Source organism: Mya arenaria, chromosome 16, assembly GCF_026914265.1.
Source record: "Mya arenaria isolate MELC-2E11 chromosome 16, ASM2691426v1".
NCBI lineage: Eukaryota > Metazoa > Mollusca > Bivalvia > Myida > Myidae > Mya > Mya arenaria.
The window spans coordinates 8,318,414-8,340,956 of NC_069137.1; the positions used below are offsets into that span (position 1 = coordinate 8,318,414).

The 22,543-nt window shown below is 33.9% G+C and overlaps 2 protein-coding genes across 2 annotated transcripts in view; both read left to right on the forward strand.

Moving 5' to 3' along the window:
• The window catches only part of LOC128222414 (uncharacterized), a 42,709-nt gene extending 42,484 nt beyond the window's left edge, over positions 1–225 (forward strand). The window contains exon 14 of the mRNA XM_052931397.1: positions 128–225. Within this exon, the coding sequence (XP_052787357.1) occupies positions 128–225 (98 nt within the window). The remainder of the gene's footprint in view (positions 1–127) is intronic.
• A 7-nt stretch (positions 226–232) lies between these two features.
• Positions 233–22,543, forward strand: part of LOC128221931 (uncharacterized) — a 35,404-nt gene continuing 13,093 nt past the window's right edge. Inside the window, exon 1 of the mRNA XM_052930627.1 lies at positions 233–829. Within this exon, the coding sequence (XP_052786587.1) occupies positions 281–829 (549 nt within the window). The 5' untranslated portion in view covers positions 233–280. The remainder of the gene's footprint in view (positions 830–22,543) is intronic.

The following is a 22,543-nucleotide window of genomic DNA, read 5'->3' on the forward strand; positions in this document are numbered from 1 at the left end:
GATTTTAATTTTCCTTTGCAGTATTAATACAAAAGCTGCTGAAGAACTTTCAAAAGAAATGAACGAGCTGTTCACAAACTTTTGCGATAGAGATGGTTATCCTGATTTTGAAGCGAGCATGCTGCAGGATATGATCCGAAAAGGCCAAAAGGAGCTAGACAGGAGCGACTACTCGGGGAGGAAATTGTGCCTGCAACACATCCATATATCCGTGTACTCAGATGACAGGAACGCAGCTACCGTTTTAAAACAACATGTGAAGACAAATCAATCACGCCTGATGTCATTGTATATCGATGAGGATTTCACTGAGAACAAACGTACCGACAACGTTCTTGATTTAAAGAATTTGAAGAGTTTGAAGTATTTACATCTTAGCACGTCAAGCTTTAAAGATGTCATTGGTTTGAATTTGAGTCATTTAGTAGAATGCAGTATAGAGTTTTTAACTCCCCAACTAGCTCCCAACCTCACATCTACATTCTACAACTATGATATTGAGTGCATGCAAGCGTTGAAAAAACTTGTTTTGAAAAATCTGACGGACATCCACTGGCTGCATAAAGATTCAGAACGAAAAGGAATTCAAAAGTTATTTAAGTTGAAGGTTTTGAGACGGCCACATAGAGGTTCAGAACAAAAAGGAATTCTTGATTTACGACGCCTTGGAAACCTTAAACATCTTACCGAAGTTGGATTGGGTGGACTATCTTACTCAGATGTGGTGAATCTACCAGCGTTTAGACTACACAGCCTAAAAATAGAATTAAATGAACTACAGCAAGCACCCCAGTTGATGTCAACGTTATCAACGCATGGAACATGCCAGGTAACTGTTTTGTTCAGCATAGTCGTCTCATTAGATAAATTTTAACCAATATGATATACTAATCAGATGGTTTTATTTGTTTAAATGATTAGCTTAGGGGCATCAAATGCGTGTGCCTTGAACATACACTTTATTTATATCAAGTCTTAATTGACACCCAAAGACACAAAACATTAATGAGATATATGCAATTGTATGTATTTCTACAAAAAAACTAAATCGTTTAATTTCATTTTCATAGTTTATAGTAACCTGTTTTTAAACTATGCTTTCTAACCAATTGTTTATCTTTTCTGGCAAATATATTATTCCAAGTGGGGGTAAATATGTTGCTAGCCAATCGAAACACATCGGTCGGTCTTCCGAAACTTGCCTGAGGTTGCCGAGTAGTAACGATTGTTTTTCACTGACAGTTTAGATAATTGCACAATATGTGTTTTTTTTCAATACATGGTGTAAATTAGATGTCTTTAATTACAATGCACAGAAATAAATGCATTATATTTTTTAAAGATATTTTTTGTTCATTTATAATAGATGGAATGAACATGTGCACATAGGGTTAGGGTTAGACTAACTGAAATAACACGCGTGTAATCTATAATAAAAGAGCATACTACAGATGGCCAGTATGCTAATAGACTTTTGGATATAACCGTTATTAGCATACTTACTAAAGTATAGGTTTGTTGGAACAGTTATATGTTGTAAACTATTCCAAACAAAAGCTAAATAGAAATTATTTGCAGATGGCAATATACACTTAAATGGCAAAAACAATTTTGAATTGAGTATAATTTGAATTAAAGTGATAAACAAAATGAATGCACATACTTTTTTCACAATGAAAAATACAGGGACAAGTCCAATAATCTGAATATTATATGTCAAGTAAGATGAGTCCTGATTTAGTGTGTCGTTTATTGATGATTTATATACTTATATTATACCTTACATAAATGAGTCCCTTCTTTTTATGTATAAAGTCGATCGGTCCGTATATCACTGTATTTTGATTAAAATCCAGTTTTATGACGTCATCCTTATCATATTTTTTGGCGGGCCAGACCTCGCCAGAAATGTTATATGGACCGCTGACGTCATACAACTGGTAAGAGCGGCTTGCTTTTTTCACAATTGTAGCATGTGGCTATGATCAGCTTTGTTTAAAAAACACATCTTAAGGGATTAAAAGATATTAAATGTTAATAAAACATGTTCGGAATAATATAAGAAATATTTACACACCACCTCGCCTAACGCCTCGATCCATTTTCACTTTTTGTGGCTGTCTGGCCGGTCCTTATAATGTCATATGACCCTCAATGGCGTGTTTTATTTCTTATATATATCTATAATAATATATTCATATATTCGAGTCCGCGTGATGGAGTGCCCTTTAAGAACTGAAATAATTACGAGTCCTGGTAGGAATATGTCCATTTTTTTACGGATTGAACCTGAAAAGTACTGATGGGATAAAGCCCTGTATTGGCATACGAGCTCCCTGTGTGGGTATGCGTGTGTTAGTGTGTGTGTGTGTATGTGTGCGCGTTCGTGTGCGTTTGCGTGTGTACGTTTGCGTGTGCGTGTGCGTTCGCGTGTGCGTGTGTGCCGAACAACTACAAAATTGTTATTTTAGAAGATTTTTTACCATTATATTGTTGTTCTTCTTCCTTCTGAACTGTTATTACCATTTAATCGGATTCACCGACACCCAACTTCAGCTTCATCCTTTGACAGTAGTATGTGATAATTAACTGTTATGTTATAACAAAGATCGGACCGAAATTGTTACAATTATTTGCAATTCAAAGATATTGTATTGCACATGATTGCTGAACATGAATACGGATTAAAATAGGCACTGAAATACAGCATTTGGTTGAAGGTTGCAAATTCGGTTTATTTGCAAACTGATTTTTTGTTTGAGACACAAACTTCCAAAATGGCACAAGGTAAGTTTGCATTGTATATAGTCAATATTTTCAGCATGTACAAAAAGAGGTAAGAAGTATGAAAATAATAAGTTTTAAATTTTTCATTTTGAACAAATGTATATATTGTTTAAGTTAGATTAGAAAACAACAATTAAAAAATAATAATTAAAAAATAATCACTCATTTTTGAAAACAAATCTCCAAATGAGCGAAATTCTCTATTGGAACTTAACCTTAGATGAATAATTTAAGTTTATTAATCTCAATTTGTTTGTATATGATATCATATACACTCAACTCAACTTTAGTCTTAACATTTTTGCCTCCGGCCCAAAATACATACTACTGTATACACATCATTTATTACAATATAGTGGTGACATTGCTTAATATAAATTGTATACACATTTTAGAATTAATCCGCCATTTTTAACAAGCAACAAATAAGTATTGCCGCTTGTCTTATAACAATACTATTTTCTGACTGCAGGAGTCTGTAAAATGCATGTAGGTCAGAACGATTCGTGTACCAGCTATATAAAATTTCTGACAGTAGAGAACCTTGGGCATATGAAAAATGCATGAAATTTATCTTCTAACAATAGCCTGTTCTCGTTGATTTAGCAGAACGCACATATTCTGTCATAATGAGTTCTTTCAATGTTAAGATGCCGGCCAACTTCGATTTTTAACGGAGGACTTAAACACCTATATCGCTCGAGCAAATTTATGGAAATATATTTTTTTCCGGATTGAGTAAGGATTTAACGTGTTTATAGAGATCGCATCTTGAAGATGTATTAACGATGTTGTGCAACCCCTGAGTCATACAGCCGATTAAGCGAAGTTTAAATTGCGCGTTGAAAATATTTATGCCGCTTACGTCTTGCCATAACCATACGTAACCAAATACAAACTGAAATAATAGTTCTCCTACTTTTGTTACCGAATTTATTCTTCCAATATCGTCTTGACGATTCAACATGTCGTTTCGGGCAAATGCATATGCAGTAGTTAATACATTTTGAATAACATAGCACGCCAAGTAGAACTCGACCACATTCACCTAGCGCCATATAATTATAAGCGCTAATATTTAGACCGAGAAAGTTTTAACAGAACGAATTTTGAGCTCGCTCGATTTCAGCGGCATAGGTACAGCCCCAAATCTCCGCTCCATGTGTCAAAATAGGGACCACCATAGAGTCAAACATTTAACATTTTTTATTAAAGCATCCAAATGGTATTTCAAAAGATTTGATAGCAAAAACTGCTTTTCTGGCTTGCAATGTTAACTTGTCTTTGAGCTCACTCGATTTCAGCGACATAGCTACAGCCCCAGATCTCCGCTCCATATGTCAAAATAGGGACCGCCATAGAGTCAAACATTTAACTTTTTTTCATTAAAGCATCCAAATGGTATTTCAAACGATTTGATAGCAAAAACTGCTTTACTGGCATGCAATGTTAACTTGTGTTTCTGACCAAGAAAATTGCGGGGTAAAAAGTAGACCAATATATTTATGCAAAATGTTTGCCTTCACATTCTGACCTTTGTATAACCAAGTTTCATAATATCTAAACAGGTAGCAATTGCGAAATACAATTATTTTTGTTTTCTCTAAGTAAACAATTAGTCTGCGTTATCACAACTCTTCGTTATACGGTTTAGTTACAATCGTAAATTATTCAAGGTTTTTGAGCAATTTGCAACGTCGTCTGCGAATAGTTATAATGCCTGGACTATCAATTGTTATGAAAATCCATTATAAAATATATTCCCTTAAAAAAACAGAGGTCGTTATATATAGACTAAAAGTTATCGGTGAGCTCAAATCTCCTTGCCTGGTGCCTATGTTGCAAATTAAGGCTTTTGATAAATTACACTTTTCGACTGTAGCGCGCGGTTATATTTACATACATTGATACAAGAACGTTTAATACTTTGCCTAGAATACCTTAACTTATCAAACTAGTAAACAGTTTTTGGTAAACTAACGAATCAAACGCCTTTTTAAAGTCGACAAGCAATACGTAAAATCTACCACGAGGTTTTTATGTTTATTTCGTTTTAATTGATTTCAAACAGAAACTTTTATCTATCGTAGATTAACCCGCACGAAAACACACTTGCGCCTCGTCAATCAAGCCGAACACCTCCGCCACACCTGTAAGTCGATCATTTATTATTGCCTCTTTGATTAGATGGATCATTTCTCGAGCCTGGCTTAAAATTAGGAACTAAAATGATTTGGCAACAAGCATCTGGAAATGACCCTGTATCTAAAACTTAATTGACAAGTATCAATTATATGGCTGCTATTTGGTCACACGTTTGTTTATAAAACTCTGCCCCTATTCTGTAAGCGTCATATGCCTTGTCCGTTTTAAGTTTACTGATACTCCGATACACTTTTCGTTAGTAGTAGAACAAATCAATACTGAATCCTTATCATAATTGTGTATATCATCCGTGTTTAGATTACACTTACCATCTTGAAGTAATATATCGTTAAAATACCTAAACCACTCTTCATTCTTCATATTACAAGGAACTGATTTAGTTTGGCGTACGTTAGACTAACAATAATAGCCAAAACTGTTTTGGAGTATTGCTAGCTCGGAACAGGACATTTTTACGGTCAATTTGATGCATTATCTGTTTAGATCTGCACAATTGCTTAAACCTGTTACGCACTGCTTTATATGTAGCAAAATACTGTTCCTTATCTGTGTATCTAAAGCGCCGTAATAGTGAATGCTTTCAATTCATCGCATCCGTTATCCAACCAAACGGGCTGAATTATATAGAAGACTTAAATTCTTTATTTGAGCGCATATTATATGCAAACGATTTATATACAGGTAATATGAGGGCGACCGCCTCGTTAACGTTTTTGTCAATAGCAGTTTGAATGCGTTCGAGGCTCAATTCAAGATTTATGCCAAATATGTTAAAATAAACTTAGTCAACATAGTTTGTCTCCATTTATAAATATCGTTTGTTATATTTGTTTGTTGGGCGTTATTGATCTGAGCTCGGTATATGACATCGCTTCGTGCATCACGGTACCTTATGTGAAAAACGATGGGAAAGTGGTCCGATTCGTCTCGATTCATGACGCTAAGGTATGAAATATACGGAAACAGTTCTGCGGCAACAATATGATAGTCTACAATTTTCTGTCCTTCATTTTCTTAACATGCTATATCCCCTGATATGTCATTATGGTACCTACCATTTAACAAATGGTCATCGTGAATACAACATAGATCAATTAGTGACCTACCAAAATTGTTTACTCGACCAACATCTTAATTATTACGCAGTTTTTCAAACGTATCTTCAACGTAATCTACATGATATCCATACTCATTATTTAAGCTATCTGCAGGAATGTAGTCCCGCAAATCTTTAGTTCTTGCGTTTAAGTCGCCCAATAAAAATGTATTAATCTTCAAATTGATTTTCGTAATTAATTATATCATATTTTCTAGCAATACGATGCAATTGTACTCAATATATTTATCATATATAGGTGAACTGTCTGGCGAAACATATACAATGCAAATAATGTATATGTTTTGAGTATGATTTTTTTACAATTGTAGAAACAGCTTTAGACTTTTTTCTGTATAAAATATATATAGCGTCCATAATATATCAAACATCAATTGTATGACAGGATTCCTAACCTAAAAAGGAAATATAGAAATGTACAAAGATCGATATCTATAAAGGTGAAGTGAATTTCATCAGAACTGTCAAATGTATTGCAAAAGTATAATATATATATAGCACATATTCTGCTTGAACATATGCTTTTTTCCTTTTTGTTTGTTTCACATCAGTTAAAAAAGGTTTTTGATAAATGATGTATCGACCTAACTGCCCCTCTCCGAGACAGCCTGAATAATAATTAGGCGTAACAAAACAATGTGTGTTGCAAGTGTACGAACTACCTCTTTCTTATCACCTGAACCTTAAATGTTATTGCAATTTCTTCTGACATTTAGCCATTTAATGCACTGTTTTCTGGGGCGCTGTAGTTAATGTGTATTCATATCAAACGACTCCGGTTAAATTTAAACAACATTTAGTTGGATATGTCAAATACAATTGTACACAATTTGAGCATAAACACAAATAATTTACAAGGGTTACATTACAAGAAAATTAGACACATGAAATAAACACAAAACTGAATTAGATAGAATAGAGAAAAAAAGTTGAAGGGCTTTTATATATAATCAAAAAGTATCCAAATAAAATATGACGACACCTGTTGAAATTGTGGCAATGATAATTAGACACAACTTTATTTAAAAATGTCGGTCCTAATGATCCTGTTATTATTATTTTTTGTTCTGTTGTGGGGAGGGAGGGTGCCGATGCATCTAAAACAGACATGTTACTAAATGTATATTCTGATAAAGAACAAATGTAAATTCGAATTCTTAAACAAAATTTATTATTCATCCGATGAAATAGTGTAAAAGAAAAAAACCTTTCTCTAATATCGTCAGGTGTGTGTCTCTTTCGTGAATGGATTTGAGCTGGTCAATATGATATTAAAAATACAGGGACAAGCTCAGAAGTCTGAATTTCAAGGCAAGTGTTTGCTGATATAAATTTGACCTGTTGCGTTAAAGTTCAGGGTTATATGACAGGAGTTGGTGTTTGGGAGTTTCATCATTCCTGATAGATATCGACCCCAATGGTAGTGTTTTCATTGAAGGGTCCTGCTATTTAACTCAGTTGAACCACATAAAACGAGCTGCTTGACACATTTTTGATGTTTAAACTGTTCATATAATGATTAGTATATATATTGTAGTTAACGATACATCAATTTATCCATTACGCAACCAAAGCTATGACGAGGTGGAGTTTTTCTTAACATAAACAGCAAATTCTTCTGCATTCTCTTGTTATAACTCGATCTTGATATTGCATCTTTTAAAAACACACCTTACACCCCTGGTTTTTCACCAATAGAAACTGATTGGAACAATACTAAAAGAACAAGCCTTTTGAATTTGCCATTTGTTTAAACTAAGGTAACTGATTAAAAGGAAAACATCGTCATATTGACTTCCGTAATGCATTGAAAAGAAACACACAGGTGCACAAACATACACACACAAACACAGACACAGTGTATAACTATACAGGTGCACAAACATACACACACAAACACAGACACAGTGTTGAACCACACAGGTGCACAAACATGCACATACACACACAGACACAGTGTAGAACTATACAGGTGCACAAACATACACACACAGACACAGACACAGTGTAGAACCACACAGGTGCACAATCATGCACACACAAACACAGACACAGTGTAGAACTATACAGGTGCACAAACACACACACACAAACACAGACACAGTGTAGAACTATACAGGTGCACAAACATACATACAAACACAGACACAGTGTATAACTATACAGGTGCACAAACATGCACACACAAACACAGACACAGTATATAACTATACAGGTGCATAAACATACACACACACAAACACAGACACAGTTTAGAACCACACAGGTGCACAAACATACACACACAAACAAAGACACAGTGTAGAACCACACAGGTGCACAAACATACACACACAAACACAGACACAGTGTAGAACCACACAGGTGCACAAACATACACACACAAACACAGACACAGAATAGAACCACACAGGTGCACACACATACACACACAAACACAGACGCAGTGTAGAACGACAGAGGTGCACAAACATACACACACATACACATACACAGTATAGAACGATATATGTGTATGTTATACTGACACTCTAAATCATTTATGATTGTTAATTCAACTCTATGGTTTCATTTAAGATTCTGAAAAACATTTGAACATTTAAAAAATAACTGTCTCATAACAAGTATGGGTGAAATGCCGAAAGTGTCCATGATTGTATGATTCCACTGTTATCTTGACACTGACCGATAGAAAGAAAGCCATGAAGAAAATGTTTGTTATTTTCAAGGTATTGTTTACAAAATGATTTTACCGATGTCATGAATTTTTTTTTATCGAAATAAACAATTTAAATTGACTCTTATGTTTTATTGGGTCATACATAAAACATCGTGTATTTAAATATATGACATTTCCGGCTAGTTGATTTTACATTTAAATATTTTCACCTCAACTTCCATTCAATAAATGAACTGATTTTCGGCAATTGCAATTATCATCTGGTGAACGCAATATCATCGGATATGTTCGGATCGCAAATCATTGTAAATCAATAAACATTAAAATTGAGAATTGTTCAATTTGTTTGTATTGTTTAAGCAGGCCTTAAGGGACTTAAGTCAATATTTTAGAAAGTGCTAATTTATGATAAGTTAAATGAATTGTTTTCATTAGTGTTTAAATTTTAAATTTAAAAGTTATTTTAAGTTGTTGATCTCTTCTCGTTTTATTGTGACGTAATTTGATAAACTGTTACGGTCGGGTCGTTCTATTTAAAAAATGGTCGAGAAAGAACTACTGTAAGGCTTTCCTTGATTAAGTTTAATGAAGTATTTTTTTATCAATTTTTGAATGAAATAGTAAACTATTTGTGTAAATAAAAGTAATCAATTGCGGGATTGATGCATTATCGGGGATATGAACGCAGTACGTATATAAAGAAATACAAAAAAGAAGCATTTGCTCCAGGTTGATCGTAACGCATCAATCATATTGTCCGCAGCATTTGACTTTTGACTTTAATCCGGTTTGCTTAAATTGCAACTACAACCGTATTTAATCTATATGATATTAGGCGGGAAATCCGAATACCGTTCTAGCTCGTGTTATTTTAACCCAGTTGAGACAACAGCCATTAACATTATAGTCTTCACTTATTGTTGAGGTACTTTTTGCTATGTTTCTGATTCAAATATAGTACAGTGCAAAAAGAGGTCATCGTATCATTGCTCGTATGAAACAATACCGTAAGATCAATAAATTGACATTGATAGTATACGTTTGTTACAAATATATTAAGTGTTGTGCATGGAAAGTCAAATAAGGTATGTTTCAACTGATAAATACAACTCTTTATTGCAACAAATATATCATTACTGCACAGGAGCAGAGTTTGAAACAGCAATAATGCGATATGACTGTTGATAAGATTGGGGGGGGGGGGCAATGATCTGATGACAATATTAAGTCTAAGCAAACAGTTTCCTGAATTCATACTCATACAATCATATTTCAATTTAATCTAATACATTGTGCTTTAAGACGCATTACCTTTGTATACATATCAGTAAAAAGAGCTTAAAGATGTGAAAAAAGTTTTCAATGCAGACATAATCACCTTTTCGTTTGCAAAAATACACAGTATATTTATACACAAATTACCATTACTTCACTTGAACTTCCCAAATCATTCAACCAACAGACACAGTACATGACAAGCTTTAAACACAATTTAAGTCAAATCTCATCTAGTATGTACTGGTTGACGGTACATTTCCGAACAGGGCACAAATCCCGAACACCGACTAAAACACGCGTTTGTTTACCTTGATGGATTATTCGATGATCTAGATCAATACAGAGGCTTGCCTTGGTCACTTGAGAAATTTCATATTGTTATGTTAAGTAGTTTTTTTTATAAAAATGCCATTCAATGTTTATACGCTTAAAGATCAAAATGTAGCACATGGGGAATGACGTGAGAGGGCGCACGCGCATCTTTAGGTTTTGCAGTTATGTTGACCTACATTCAAGATATTTATGAATAGAAATCACGCTTTACATTTGAATTGCATGTTTTAAAAATCATCGGAAACAAAAAATAACTTTGCAGCAAGTGTTTATTTAATATAGCATACTTATTAATTATAATTGTATGACCATGTATTTTCGCTTTGCAAGTGTTCGTTATTTGTGCCCTCCATAGCCTTTTTTTAAGGGTGATTTACTGTCCATAAAGTGAACGATTTTCGACATAAATTTGATGACATCATGAATCTGTACTTTGACAGATGTTGTCACATAAATCAAAGATGTTTCATACGCAATTTTAACTTACTACCACATAAACTCTCCAATATAATTGTGAAAAACCTCAAGAAGTGTTCGGATTTGTGACCTGAGCCAGTATGTGTGTGTTTGAGTCTTTGTTTACCTACATTGATAGCTCAAATTATTGTAGTAATCTGTTTTATTTCCAAGCATCTTATTTCATACTATTTGAAATGTATTTGGTGTAAACTTCTTTTTGATTATACTACACCTGTCCGCCAATGGCTTAAAAAATAAGGTAAAAAGACCGTGCTGTGTTCGTCAACAAAGGCACTCTCGGTAAGCCGGCCTGCCTAACCCCTCGACTATTATATTTCAGATGCTTGCAATTTCTCACTTGACTGCCTCTTTGTAATGCATTTTGACATTACACCAACTTTTGTGTGGCATTTGCTAATACACGACATATTAAACTGTTAATAATAATAATTCTGGGATATTGTATGTGATTAAAATGTTTTAGTCCAACAATTTAGGCCAGTTTCTTTACCGCATCACCATACGTCCGCCAACATCCTAACGAAATGTTATGGCACAGAAATGGTGAAATAAAATGGCTTCCGAGAGATCTCGTTTGCCTTTCCAGCATCTTCTTGTAGTCAAAGACTCTGTCTGAGTGTACGAGTGTACGTTGACTGATGCATGGATCTGTGAGGCTCTCATCTCATCATGTAAGTTTGGTAGTGTGAGGACTTTCATTCTTCTCCGATGGCTGAACACCTGGTGACGTGGAAAAATTCCAGATCTATGTCTTCATCGGTGTAAATAACCATCAGGAAACTGATACTCACCTTAAGATAATCGAGATAAAAAATACACGCTAGATATACTTCAATGTGACGCATGTCGGTTTGAAACTTAAACTTTAAGTAAATTTGAAAATATCATATTCTGGGTATATAAATCATTGCAGTAACCTTCACTCGCATCCGACTTATCTTGAACATTCCATATCGTGTAAATATATCTGGTTGCAAACGGGTATAATAACTAAGGTAACTGAGCAGAAACTTAATATTTGGGTTTGTTTTTTCAGTGACAATAATATCTACTTCGCTGATCTTTAGAACAGTTCTAAACTATGTCTGACAATGAGATTCCTACATATATATATATATATATATATATATATATATATATATATATATATAAATAAACTTCCTTCACTTGTGAATTTAAAAAGATTTTTAAATAGTCAGTAGAACAAAAACATGTTGTTGTTTATTTAAATTTTAAGTGAAACAAAACTATAACTAGACCATATAATTTTGAGAGAGGTTTTCAAGAAGAAACTACATATATATCCGTTTATATCCTACTGGTTAACGATTCTCTTAAAAATAGCCAAAATATGTTTCACTACAATGATTGCATTGTGTATGTTCTTATTTATTCGTTATTATCTTTCTAAATTATCCTCTTCCGACCAGACACACCCTGAATAGAATGTTCAAGACTATTGACATATTTCCGTTCGGAAATTAATGTTTTATAGCTAAAAGCGTTTCTAACGGCTTATGAAAAATGCATAAAACACCAATTTTTAAATATGAAAATCTGCGATCTGAGTTTTTGTCATCAGTTTTATTTCACTGGTTTCCATGAATGTTCGCATCAATTGTCTCTTTCCAAGATAACAAAAAAACAAAACAAACAAAGCTGTCAAAATGTTCAATCCGTGAGTGTGCAGCTTTAAAAAAATGACGATAAAACAAATTGAATATACAATACCACCTTAATAATGTTAATGATTTTATACAGAATAAGCAAAACAATATTCAATCTATCCTAATAATGTTATACAATAATAGTGCACTTTATGTACAGTATTCCAAAGTTTAAGAAAACAAAGATTCAACAGATTAGGTATTGGGGGATATAGAGGTGTAAGTGTAAGATCGTATTTAATTTCACGAGTGTCATAGAAAGACATATTTTCTTTGTTAAATATAGCTTTTCTGTGACCAATAGTGCAATTAAATGCGATCTTAACTGAAATAAACACATTTTCTGTTTCTTTTATGCTTATTTTCCAAGTTTAATAGTATTTTAAATTATTTTCTTAATTACCCTCTATTTTGAAAGGTTGTAATTTAAACCTCTACCCTTGTGACGCCCCTCACGCAAAATTATAGCTCGCAACGAAGCTGTAATTTTTCTATTTCCGGTTTATGGAGAAAACGTTCTCTGATTTTATATAGTTTATTATTCGCTCGTTTTGAGTGCACATATTTTATGAAGTACACGCAATGTTCCAAAAAAACAACAAGCGGAAACACTTAAATTATCTGCGGGACATTTTTACATAACCAACTTTCTACGCAGCCATTCATTGAATGATAAAAGGTCGTATGCGTTAGCAAACCAATTGTGGATAATCATTGGATATCAAATTTCAAAATATATCTTTTTTAATATATTGTAACATTTCTTTAAAATTTAAATATTTTTTGCCAACATTTTCTGGTTCAAAGTAAAGTTTACTGTTTTGGTCAAGGGGAAGTCACTGAAATGGATTTAAAAAAAAGTCCTGAAAATTGATATTTTCACTCCTTATTTTGCAGTAAAAATATGAATTTGATATTTTCACTGTTGTTATTACACTGATAAAACTCCATATTTCATCGAACAGCATGAAAGAAATATGGTTGTTTTAAAATCGTTTCTCAATATAATTTCCGATGAAGCATTCTTAATTAATAGACGACATAAATTTTATAGTTGATAATACGCTTGCAGGTAATGTATGTAGCCGATTGTTAGGACCTTATAATTGTCAGTGTTTTACTTATTTTCTTATTGTTAACAAGTTAATAATGGCTCTGAAGAGCCAACTTTGTAAGTTTTTACTCCTAGTAATCATGTTCTATTGATCATTCGAAAGCAGTAATACCACCATTGTACATCTAAAGAGACTTAGTATTTTGACAAGCCCAGTAGTTGTGTATGATAGTCTTAAAACCAACGAATCAGATTTGTTATGTAGTTTTCGATATAAGTAAAACAAACTTGATTCTATTGTCGATGTCGTTTACATCATGATGTAAAACACCTCTTCTAAATGATTACTTATATGTGTTGATACCTTTGAGTAAATTATAATTATTAATTTAGAAATTAAAGCGCAAATGTTCTCACATATTTAAGTTCTTTCCATAAAACAATATCGTTATGAAAACGCAATGAAACGATTATTTTTTACACAGGGCCACTTGATTTGACTGTTTCATTAAATTACACCGGGCCACAATACATGACTGTTTTGTTAAATTCCACCGGGCCACAATACATGACTGTTTTGTTAAATTACACCGGGCCACAATACATGACTGTTTTGTTAAATTACACCGGGCCACAATACATGACTGTTTTGTTAAATTACACTGGGCAACAATACACGGCTGTAATGTTAAATTAAACCGGGCAGCATTAAAATATTGATTTGTTAAATAACACCGGACCACAAAACATGACTCCTTCGTTAAATTACAATTAATTACAAATTTACACTGTTCTGTTAAATTACACCGGACCACATTTAAAATATTTCTTTTTTAAATTTCACCGGACCGCAATAACTTTTGTATCAATTTTTACAAAGCTTGAGTAAAAACTTATGTAACACCAGAATCGGTTTGTAGATGAGTAAAAACAGGTAAAATATCATTACAAAATCGTTCATAGACCATTTGATGGTTAAATGTGTATTGAACATACAATGCAACGTCACTGTTGTTCAAAGGCGTGATTCTTCTCACTGGTTACAATACCTAGCTTCATAAAAGTACTACATACACAAATTATAGATACATTGGAACTGTCTTGAGTCGTCATATGATAAATAATGTTAACAAGCTCCGGTAATTGATAAACAAGAATTCCTTCGACTTTTGAAAATTGTGTATAAAATGATGACGTCAATGGTCAAATATAGCAAATAATACCTACCTGTTTCACCTGCGCGGTTGATAAGCCGAGTTCAACATAGCAATTCAATTTTTTGGCGATGCATGCAATATTGAAGGTAGTACAAGGACAAATTTAAAACAAACATGTATCGACTCGTTTTATTTAAGTAAATATTATGAGGTTATATCCAGTGACAGTCCCAAGATAAACATTAAACTCTTTACTTTTAAATAAAGTGCTTTGTTTGAAATTCCTACGCGGCTACGTCATCATTTGAAATATTTCCGTGACATCATTTCCTGTCTAACACAGAAGGTACCAAACTTTTAATGATTTATTTCATTAAAAAATAGATAATATTATGTTTGCTACATATTATTAAGATGGAAAAAGCACTACATTTTCTTAAAAAGAAATCATCAAAACAAAATGAGAGACTTGCTAGAATAGTACCATATTTTCCAATTAAGTTGTTTACAAACATGCATACTGATTATTTATCAAACCAATTCAAAATGAGCATTTCCATAATAAACATTTGAAATGATTAATTCTCAGACCTATTTAAATTGAGCAGTTAATATCAATCATGTTTTAAACTTAAGGATACGTCATGGTTCTGTTTAACCGAAAACAGCTAGGGCATGCGATAAAATTGATAAATTATATATGTGAAACAAATACACTGCCAGTTTGAGTCCGCTATGGGATCTTTAGTTTATATTAAGAACGATGACATCTGATTGTATTCAATAATTATCAACATTCTTCATGTGACTTATAAAAAAATTACATATGCAAAATGTTCAACTACATATATTTTTATTATACTATTTCAAGTTAAGATGAGACAAGTGCATGGTTGAGATGAGACAAGTGCATGGTTGAGATGAGACAAGTGCATGGTTGAGATGAGACAAGTGCATGGTAAGAATATCCGACATGGGGATGATTTTCTGTCGTTTTATGACGTAGTTCGTGATGAAATCTAACACAAACATAAACAGAAACCGTTTCGGAAGAACGCCCAGACTGACACTTGGTACAGTGACGAGTTTTAAGCTGTCATCGGCATATGACGAGATATGACGAAAAGATCAGCTGTGAACATATCGACTATAATGACCTTCATGTATAACTACGGACATTTTCCAGCCACTGTGGAGTCATCATCGGATCATGTATGAACTTGTAGACTGTTGGTTAATATTCTGTTTTTTTTGTAATATTGTGGACTTCGTTTGTGTCTTGGTTGCCTTTCAGCAACTTAACAACGCTAGGTTAGATATTCAATTCATAAGAACCAAACATCACTTCTAAGATAAAAAATAAAATCTTGATGAGAACAGTGGCGTGCTTACCAAAGCAAATCACTTGCAGACTGTACTAATATGTACATGTTAATGTTAACAAAATGGCATATATCTTGTAAAATATAGTGCTAGGCTTTGAATTTATTGTTGCAATCTGCCAAATGTTCTTTCACGTGTTTTCAGCTTTCTCTCTTCTGCCAATTGCAATTTCCTTGAACTGTTTTAAAGTCAAAACTTTAAATGATCTTACCACAACGATCTAACTTCTGATTCACAACTTCATGCATGCTGCTTTATATCGTACATGGAGTTAATATGCCTCTCCATCAACTTGCGGCCTTACATATTTGGTTAATACCCCTTTAATGTAAGAAATATTTGCAATTATCTATAAATTATTATTTTTATTCATTCCTACAAAACAAACATATCTGTACGATATTTTCGTCACATCACTGTATACTCCCCATGTTGGTCTCACGCTTGGTAACACTTTCTTTGCAATCAGAATCTCCACGATTCTTCAGGCGTCTCAATACAAATGATGTTAACGTACCAATCTAATAAGTTTTTGCGCCAGAAGTTTACAAAACAGGTTATACGTGTATATTTAATTCTTAATTTGAACCGGAAGTTATACTGTATCTTCTTGTGGCGCGATCTGTTGTTAGTATAATTTGAGTAAACTGGTTACGATAATGATGCAAATAATTAAAAACAAAATGTATGCATACTTCACACTGTACGCTAATAAAATCATATCTACTACTTTCAACTTTCTACAATACTAATTATGAAAAGGAGTTCGTATACTGCAATTATACCTCTGTTGATATGTTTATGATATTAAAATATTTAGAATTGATAAGTTCTTTATCATTAATTATTTATTTTCAGATTTGAGAGTGGAGCATTTTAAACTACATGATAATTCTGCAAGCACAGTGTGTATTCGGCTCAACACTGATTAGATATCTGAAAAGTTGTACGAAGAGCCTAAACCTACTCTAACGGAAAATGACAAATACAAAGCGAAACGTAGCGACAGCGAAGTCCTTGATTGAGATAATTTCAAGTGTTTAAAGTACTTAAATTAAAACAAAACGTATATTGTCCTCAATGAATTTATGAGAATGCAACATACATTTTAATACTCCCCAGCAAGCTCTTGGACTGGCTACAAGAACAGAAGGTGATATTCATGTGTTTGACAGTTATATTTAGAAATATGACTAAAACATGAAGGAAAACATGTATTTGTTTGACTCATTTGCACTTTAAAGCTGCACTTTCACAGATTGAACGTTTTGACAACTTTTTTATTTTTTGTCTTGGAACGAGCCAATTTGTGCGAAAAATCCATGGAAACCAGTATTATAAGACTGCTGACAAAACAATTAGATCGCAGATGTTTATATTTAAGTTCAAAAATTGTTTTATGTATTTTTCTTAAACCGTTAGTAACGGTTTAAGTCATAAAAAAATAATTTTCGAACGGAAATATGAAAATCTATGATATGATATTTTGTCAGCGATCTTATATTATATTATAAACTAAAAGACTTTGACATATATAGAACTTTAGCTAACATGGGTTATGCAAATATAGTACATTGTTGTGTATACAAGTTAAGGTTATATCATCTAAGAACTCATATTAATTTTCACATAATCTCCTCGTAATAAATGTTGTTGTTTTTTTTCAATTCAAACTGAGATTTTTTTCTTGTTTTTGCAAATATTGCACTTTGTTGTCATGTAATGGGCAATTAAGCCAGTGAGGGTACTTTTTCGTTTTGCGCGTTTATCTCCCTTAGTTAGAATTAGGCCATTTCCGCAATGAAAATGTGTTACTGCGAAATTTGTATTTTCTTTATAATTAAGGATAGTTTTGGGTTACCCACAGAGTAAGTTCCTATTGAATTCATTCCATTATTATTTGATAAATCGTTTCCTTACGCTGATATTTTCTACATTTTCTGTTATTATGTATTTTTCTTGTTTGTTTGTATGCAGGGGTCATACTTGTAAATTCTCGTTTTTCATTTAAACTATTAATAAGTGTTTGCTATATCATTTAAGTATATTTGAAGTTTCTAGGCATTAACTGCATTAATCTAGCAGTCCAGATTTAGACTTTTAAAGGAAAACTAAGTAAGCTTGTCTTAGTAATGTAGCGTAACCGCATAGTTGCACGATTACCGCCCTTTGTTATAAATTAGCCTTTTGTGTAGCGTAACCGCATAGTTGCACGATTACCGCCCTTTGTTATAAATTAGCCATTTGCACTTACAAAGTTAAATGTCTGGCGGTGTATTTCAAAGGTTAGTTTTACATTTTATACTTATTTATTCCATACAAATATTTTATTAGCGACAATAATTATTAAAGAAATCATGTTAAACATTATTAATTAACCGGGAGTTGTTTTCATAAAAAGTATAAGTAAAAATAAAGCTGTCTCCCTTCATGTTTTCGGAAAGTGGAATATACCCGTTTTTCCCATCTTAATAATGAACTCGTCCGCCCGGTGAGTATATAAGCGCGTCGCTCGGCTGAAAGATTCATTCTGTGTTTGACCGCCGTCGAGGTAACATCAAACAGTAAACCAGAAATGGTCTTTTGAAGGCAAATAATTAGAGTCTTGACCTTCTGGCTGTTTATTATTGAACACAGAGCATTGTGACCTGTGGTATAAAAAGGCACCAGGAACTTGACATCTATAGGGTTATCTAGCGTTCCAGTTCAAGTAGCCAGTTACATAGAGCATTGCGATCTAGTCTGGTGAATGGAGCTGGTGGCTAGAAACTCTAGTAAGCCTCCTACCTGACACCTGCGTTGGCCACAGAGCATTGCGATCTGCGCGCTGACAAAGGTTAAGATGTTTTGCATCGCAAATAAACAAGCTCCCGTAAGGTTGATTTTGTTTTAGCCCACCAATCATTTTTCGAATTTGTTTAAATCATAAGGCAACGTAGCCTGAGGAAAATTTATATAAGAGCGATCCATATAGGCTCTACGACACCGATTGAACATACAGCCGGCATGTTACAGTAACTATATTTTTGTCTGTAGGTAATTTTGCTTGTTTTGAATATAATTTTTGTTTGTTGTAGATTTCTACCTTCCCCTGGGAAGTTTGTATTGGAATAAACATAAAAACATTACAAGCACATTGTAATTTTTAATTAACGTTGAATTCATATCATTAAGGTAAACATGAATGATAAAACATACAATGTTGCGGCCTGGGAGTGAATGACCGATTGAATAATGGAATGAATAAATCATTAAGTCGTGTGGTTAAGTCGTGTTGTTAGGTCGTGTGGTTAAGCCGTGTGGTTAGGTCATGTGGGTAAGTCGTGTGGTTAAGTTGTGTGGTTAAGTCGTGTGGTTAGGTCGTGTGGTTAAGTCGTGTGGTTAGGTCGTATGGTTAAGTCGTGTGGTTAGGTCGTGTGGGTAAGTCGTGTGGTTAAGTTGTGTGGTTAAGTCGTGTGGTTAGGTCGTGTGGTTAAGTCGTGTGGTTAAGTCGTGTGGTTTAGTAGTGTGGTTAAGTCGTGTGGTTAAGTCGTGTGGTGAGGTCGTGTGGTTAAGTCATGTTGTTTAGTCGTGTGGTTAAGTCGTGTGGTTAAGTCGTGTGGTTAGCTCGTGTGGTTAAGTCGTGTGGTTTAGTCGTGTGGTTAGCTCGTGTGGTTTAGTCATGTGGTTAAGTCGTGTGGTTAGCTTGTGTGGTTAAGTCGTGTGGTTAGGTCGTGTGGTTAAGTCGTGTGGATAGCTAGTGTGGTTTAGTCGTGTGGTTAAGTCGTGTGGTTTGCTCATGGTGTTAAGTCGTGTTGTTAGCTCGTGTGGTTAAGTCGTGTGGTTAAGTCGTGTGGTAAGGTCGTGTGGGTAAGTCGTGTGGTTAAGTCGTGTGGTTTAGTCGTGTGGTTAGGTCGTGTGGTTAAGTCGTGTGGTTAGGTCGTGTGGGTAAGTCGTGTGGTTAGGTCGTGTGATTAAGTCGTGTGGTTAAGTCGTGTGGTTAAGTCGTGTGGTTAAGTCGTGTGGTTAGGTCGTGTGGCTAAGTCGTGTGGTTTAGTCGTGTGGTTAAGTCGTGTGGTTAAGTCGTGTGGTTAGCTCGTGTGGTTAAGTCGTGTGGTTTAGTCGTGTGGTTAGCTCGTGTGGTTTAGTCGTGTGGTTAAGTCGTGTGGTTAGCTCGTGTGGTTAAGTCGTGTGGTTAGGTCTTGTGGTTAAGTTGTGTGGTTAAGTCGTGTGGTTTAGTCGTGTGGTTAAGTTGTGTGGTTTAGTCGTGTGGTTAAGTTGTGTGGTTAGCTCGTGTGGTTAGGTCATGTGGTTAAATCGTGTGGTTAGGTCGTGTGTTTAAGTCGTGTGGTTAGCTCGTGTGGTTAAGTTGTGTGGTAAGCTCTTGTGGTTAGGTCATGTGGTTAGGTCGTGTTGTTAAATTGTGTGGTTTAGTCGTGTGGTTAAGTCGTGTGGTTAGCTGCTCGTGTGGTTAAATTGTGTGGTTAGCTCGTGTGGTTAGGTCATGTGGTTAAATCGTGTGGTTAAGTCGTGTGGTTAAGTCGTGTGGTTAGCTCGTGTGGTTAAGTTGTGTGGTTAAGTCGTGTGGTCAGGTCATGTGGTTAAATCATGTGGTTAAGTCGTGTGGTTAAGTCGTGTGGTTAAGTCGTGTCAAGTGGCATTAGCACTGCAACGCCATAACATCAGCATCAAAATTTGAAAACAAAAACTGTACAACATACCGATGTTTATATGCAATTGAATTACAATAGCAATATAGATGTAGATCAGATGATATATTCCTTTACAATAATGTAACAAATGTGTATTTCATTGATAACTTTATAGTCATACATTTTGTTTGTTTTTTTGGGGTATTTGTCAAATCTTCAGTCGGTATGGACATAAAATATTTTTTTTCAAGTGTTTTGTCAATTCATATTATGTCAAATAATAATAAAAATGTTTTTTACATATAAATTATGATATGTATATATATATTTATAAGTTTTGTCATTTGCCTTTTTCCAGGAGAATTCCAAAATGAAAACACATAAAGAACAAGTTTAATGAAGTATCTTTATATTTTGTTTACATCCGTGAAATTTTTGATTAGTGTGTTTACTTATGGAGCCACAGTTCCATATTTTGAAATAATAATACAGCATCATATTAACAGGTGTGAACAGCAGTGATATATTTATTGTAAGTTGTTAATTTCGTAAGGAACGACAGGGATCGAAAAACGATAAAACAGACAAGAAACCAATGTTAGAAATTGTCTTTAATGAACTCTCGAAGACTCAAATTTTAGCACCTTTTGAACTAAAGTAGACTATCCAAAACGAAGTACAAGAAGATTAATGCATTATCAACCCAGTTAAATGTGTAGTAATATAATACAGGAAAATTATATAATTCGTTAAAGTATAAAGCCCTTTATTGATATACGAACGGTGTGTGTGTTTGCGTGCTGTCTGCGTGCGTAAGAGCGTGCGTGAGTGCGTGTGTGAGTACGTGCTTGCGTGAGTGCGTGCGTGAGTGAGTGCGTGCTTGCTTGAGTGCGTGCCTGTGTGCGTAAGTGCTTATGTAGGTTTGTGAGTGCATGTGTGCGTGTGTGAGTACGTGCGTGCCTGCGTGCGTTAGTGCGTGCGTTAGAGTGTGTGCGTGCGTGCGTGCTTACGTGCGTGCGTTCGTGTGTGCGTGTGAGTGTGTGTTAGTTTTATGATATTTTATTGCTCTTTTGTAAACAGTATAAATTACATGCAATTTACACGTTATTTACACGAACACTTATAATCAAATCGAACAAAAAGAACAAAATGGTTGGGCTACAAGTTATAACAACATTAGTTTCAGCCCTTCCCAGGCGTCAATATAGCGTCAATGTCGTGTAAAATCCATGATTAAAAGTTACTAGAACAATGAAAAAATGTTATTTACTTTAGAAAAGAAAATAATTGGTTACCACAAAAGAGAAAAAAAATATAATAACATCCCAGACCATTTATATCGTTATCGAGGATGATATCAAAAGAAACGTTTCGTTAATTGTATGTATTTAAAAACTTCAATAAAAAGTACACTGTTTTCATCGACTGTGCTATTTTCTTTCTAAAATAATAATTTACTTAAAGGAAGAAACATTCGAGTATTTTTAAAAAAAAATAACACGCGTTCTTCGCCGTATCTACTACATTTAAAGATGCACTCTTACTCCCAAATACGATTTACCGCAATTAAAACAATTGTTTAATTTTCCCCCAAAAATGGATTATATGTCAAAAACAATTATTCTTATGAAGGATGCCGAGTTTAATTTGAAAGAAAGGTACAGAAAATTCGGTATTTCTACCTTATGACACGATGGAAGATTACAGTACTTACTTAAAACTTTTAGCATTTACCAATCATTTAATATTTATATATTTTTATATAGTATTTATATTTATATATCACTCGTGTTATCAGTAATTAATATTT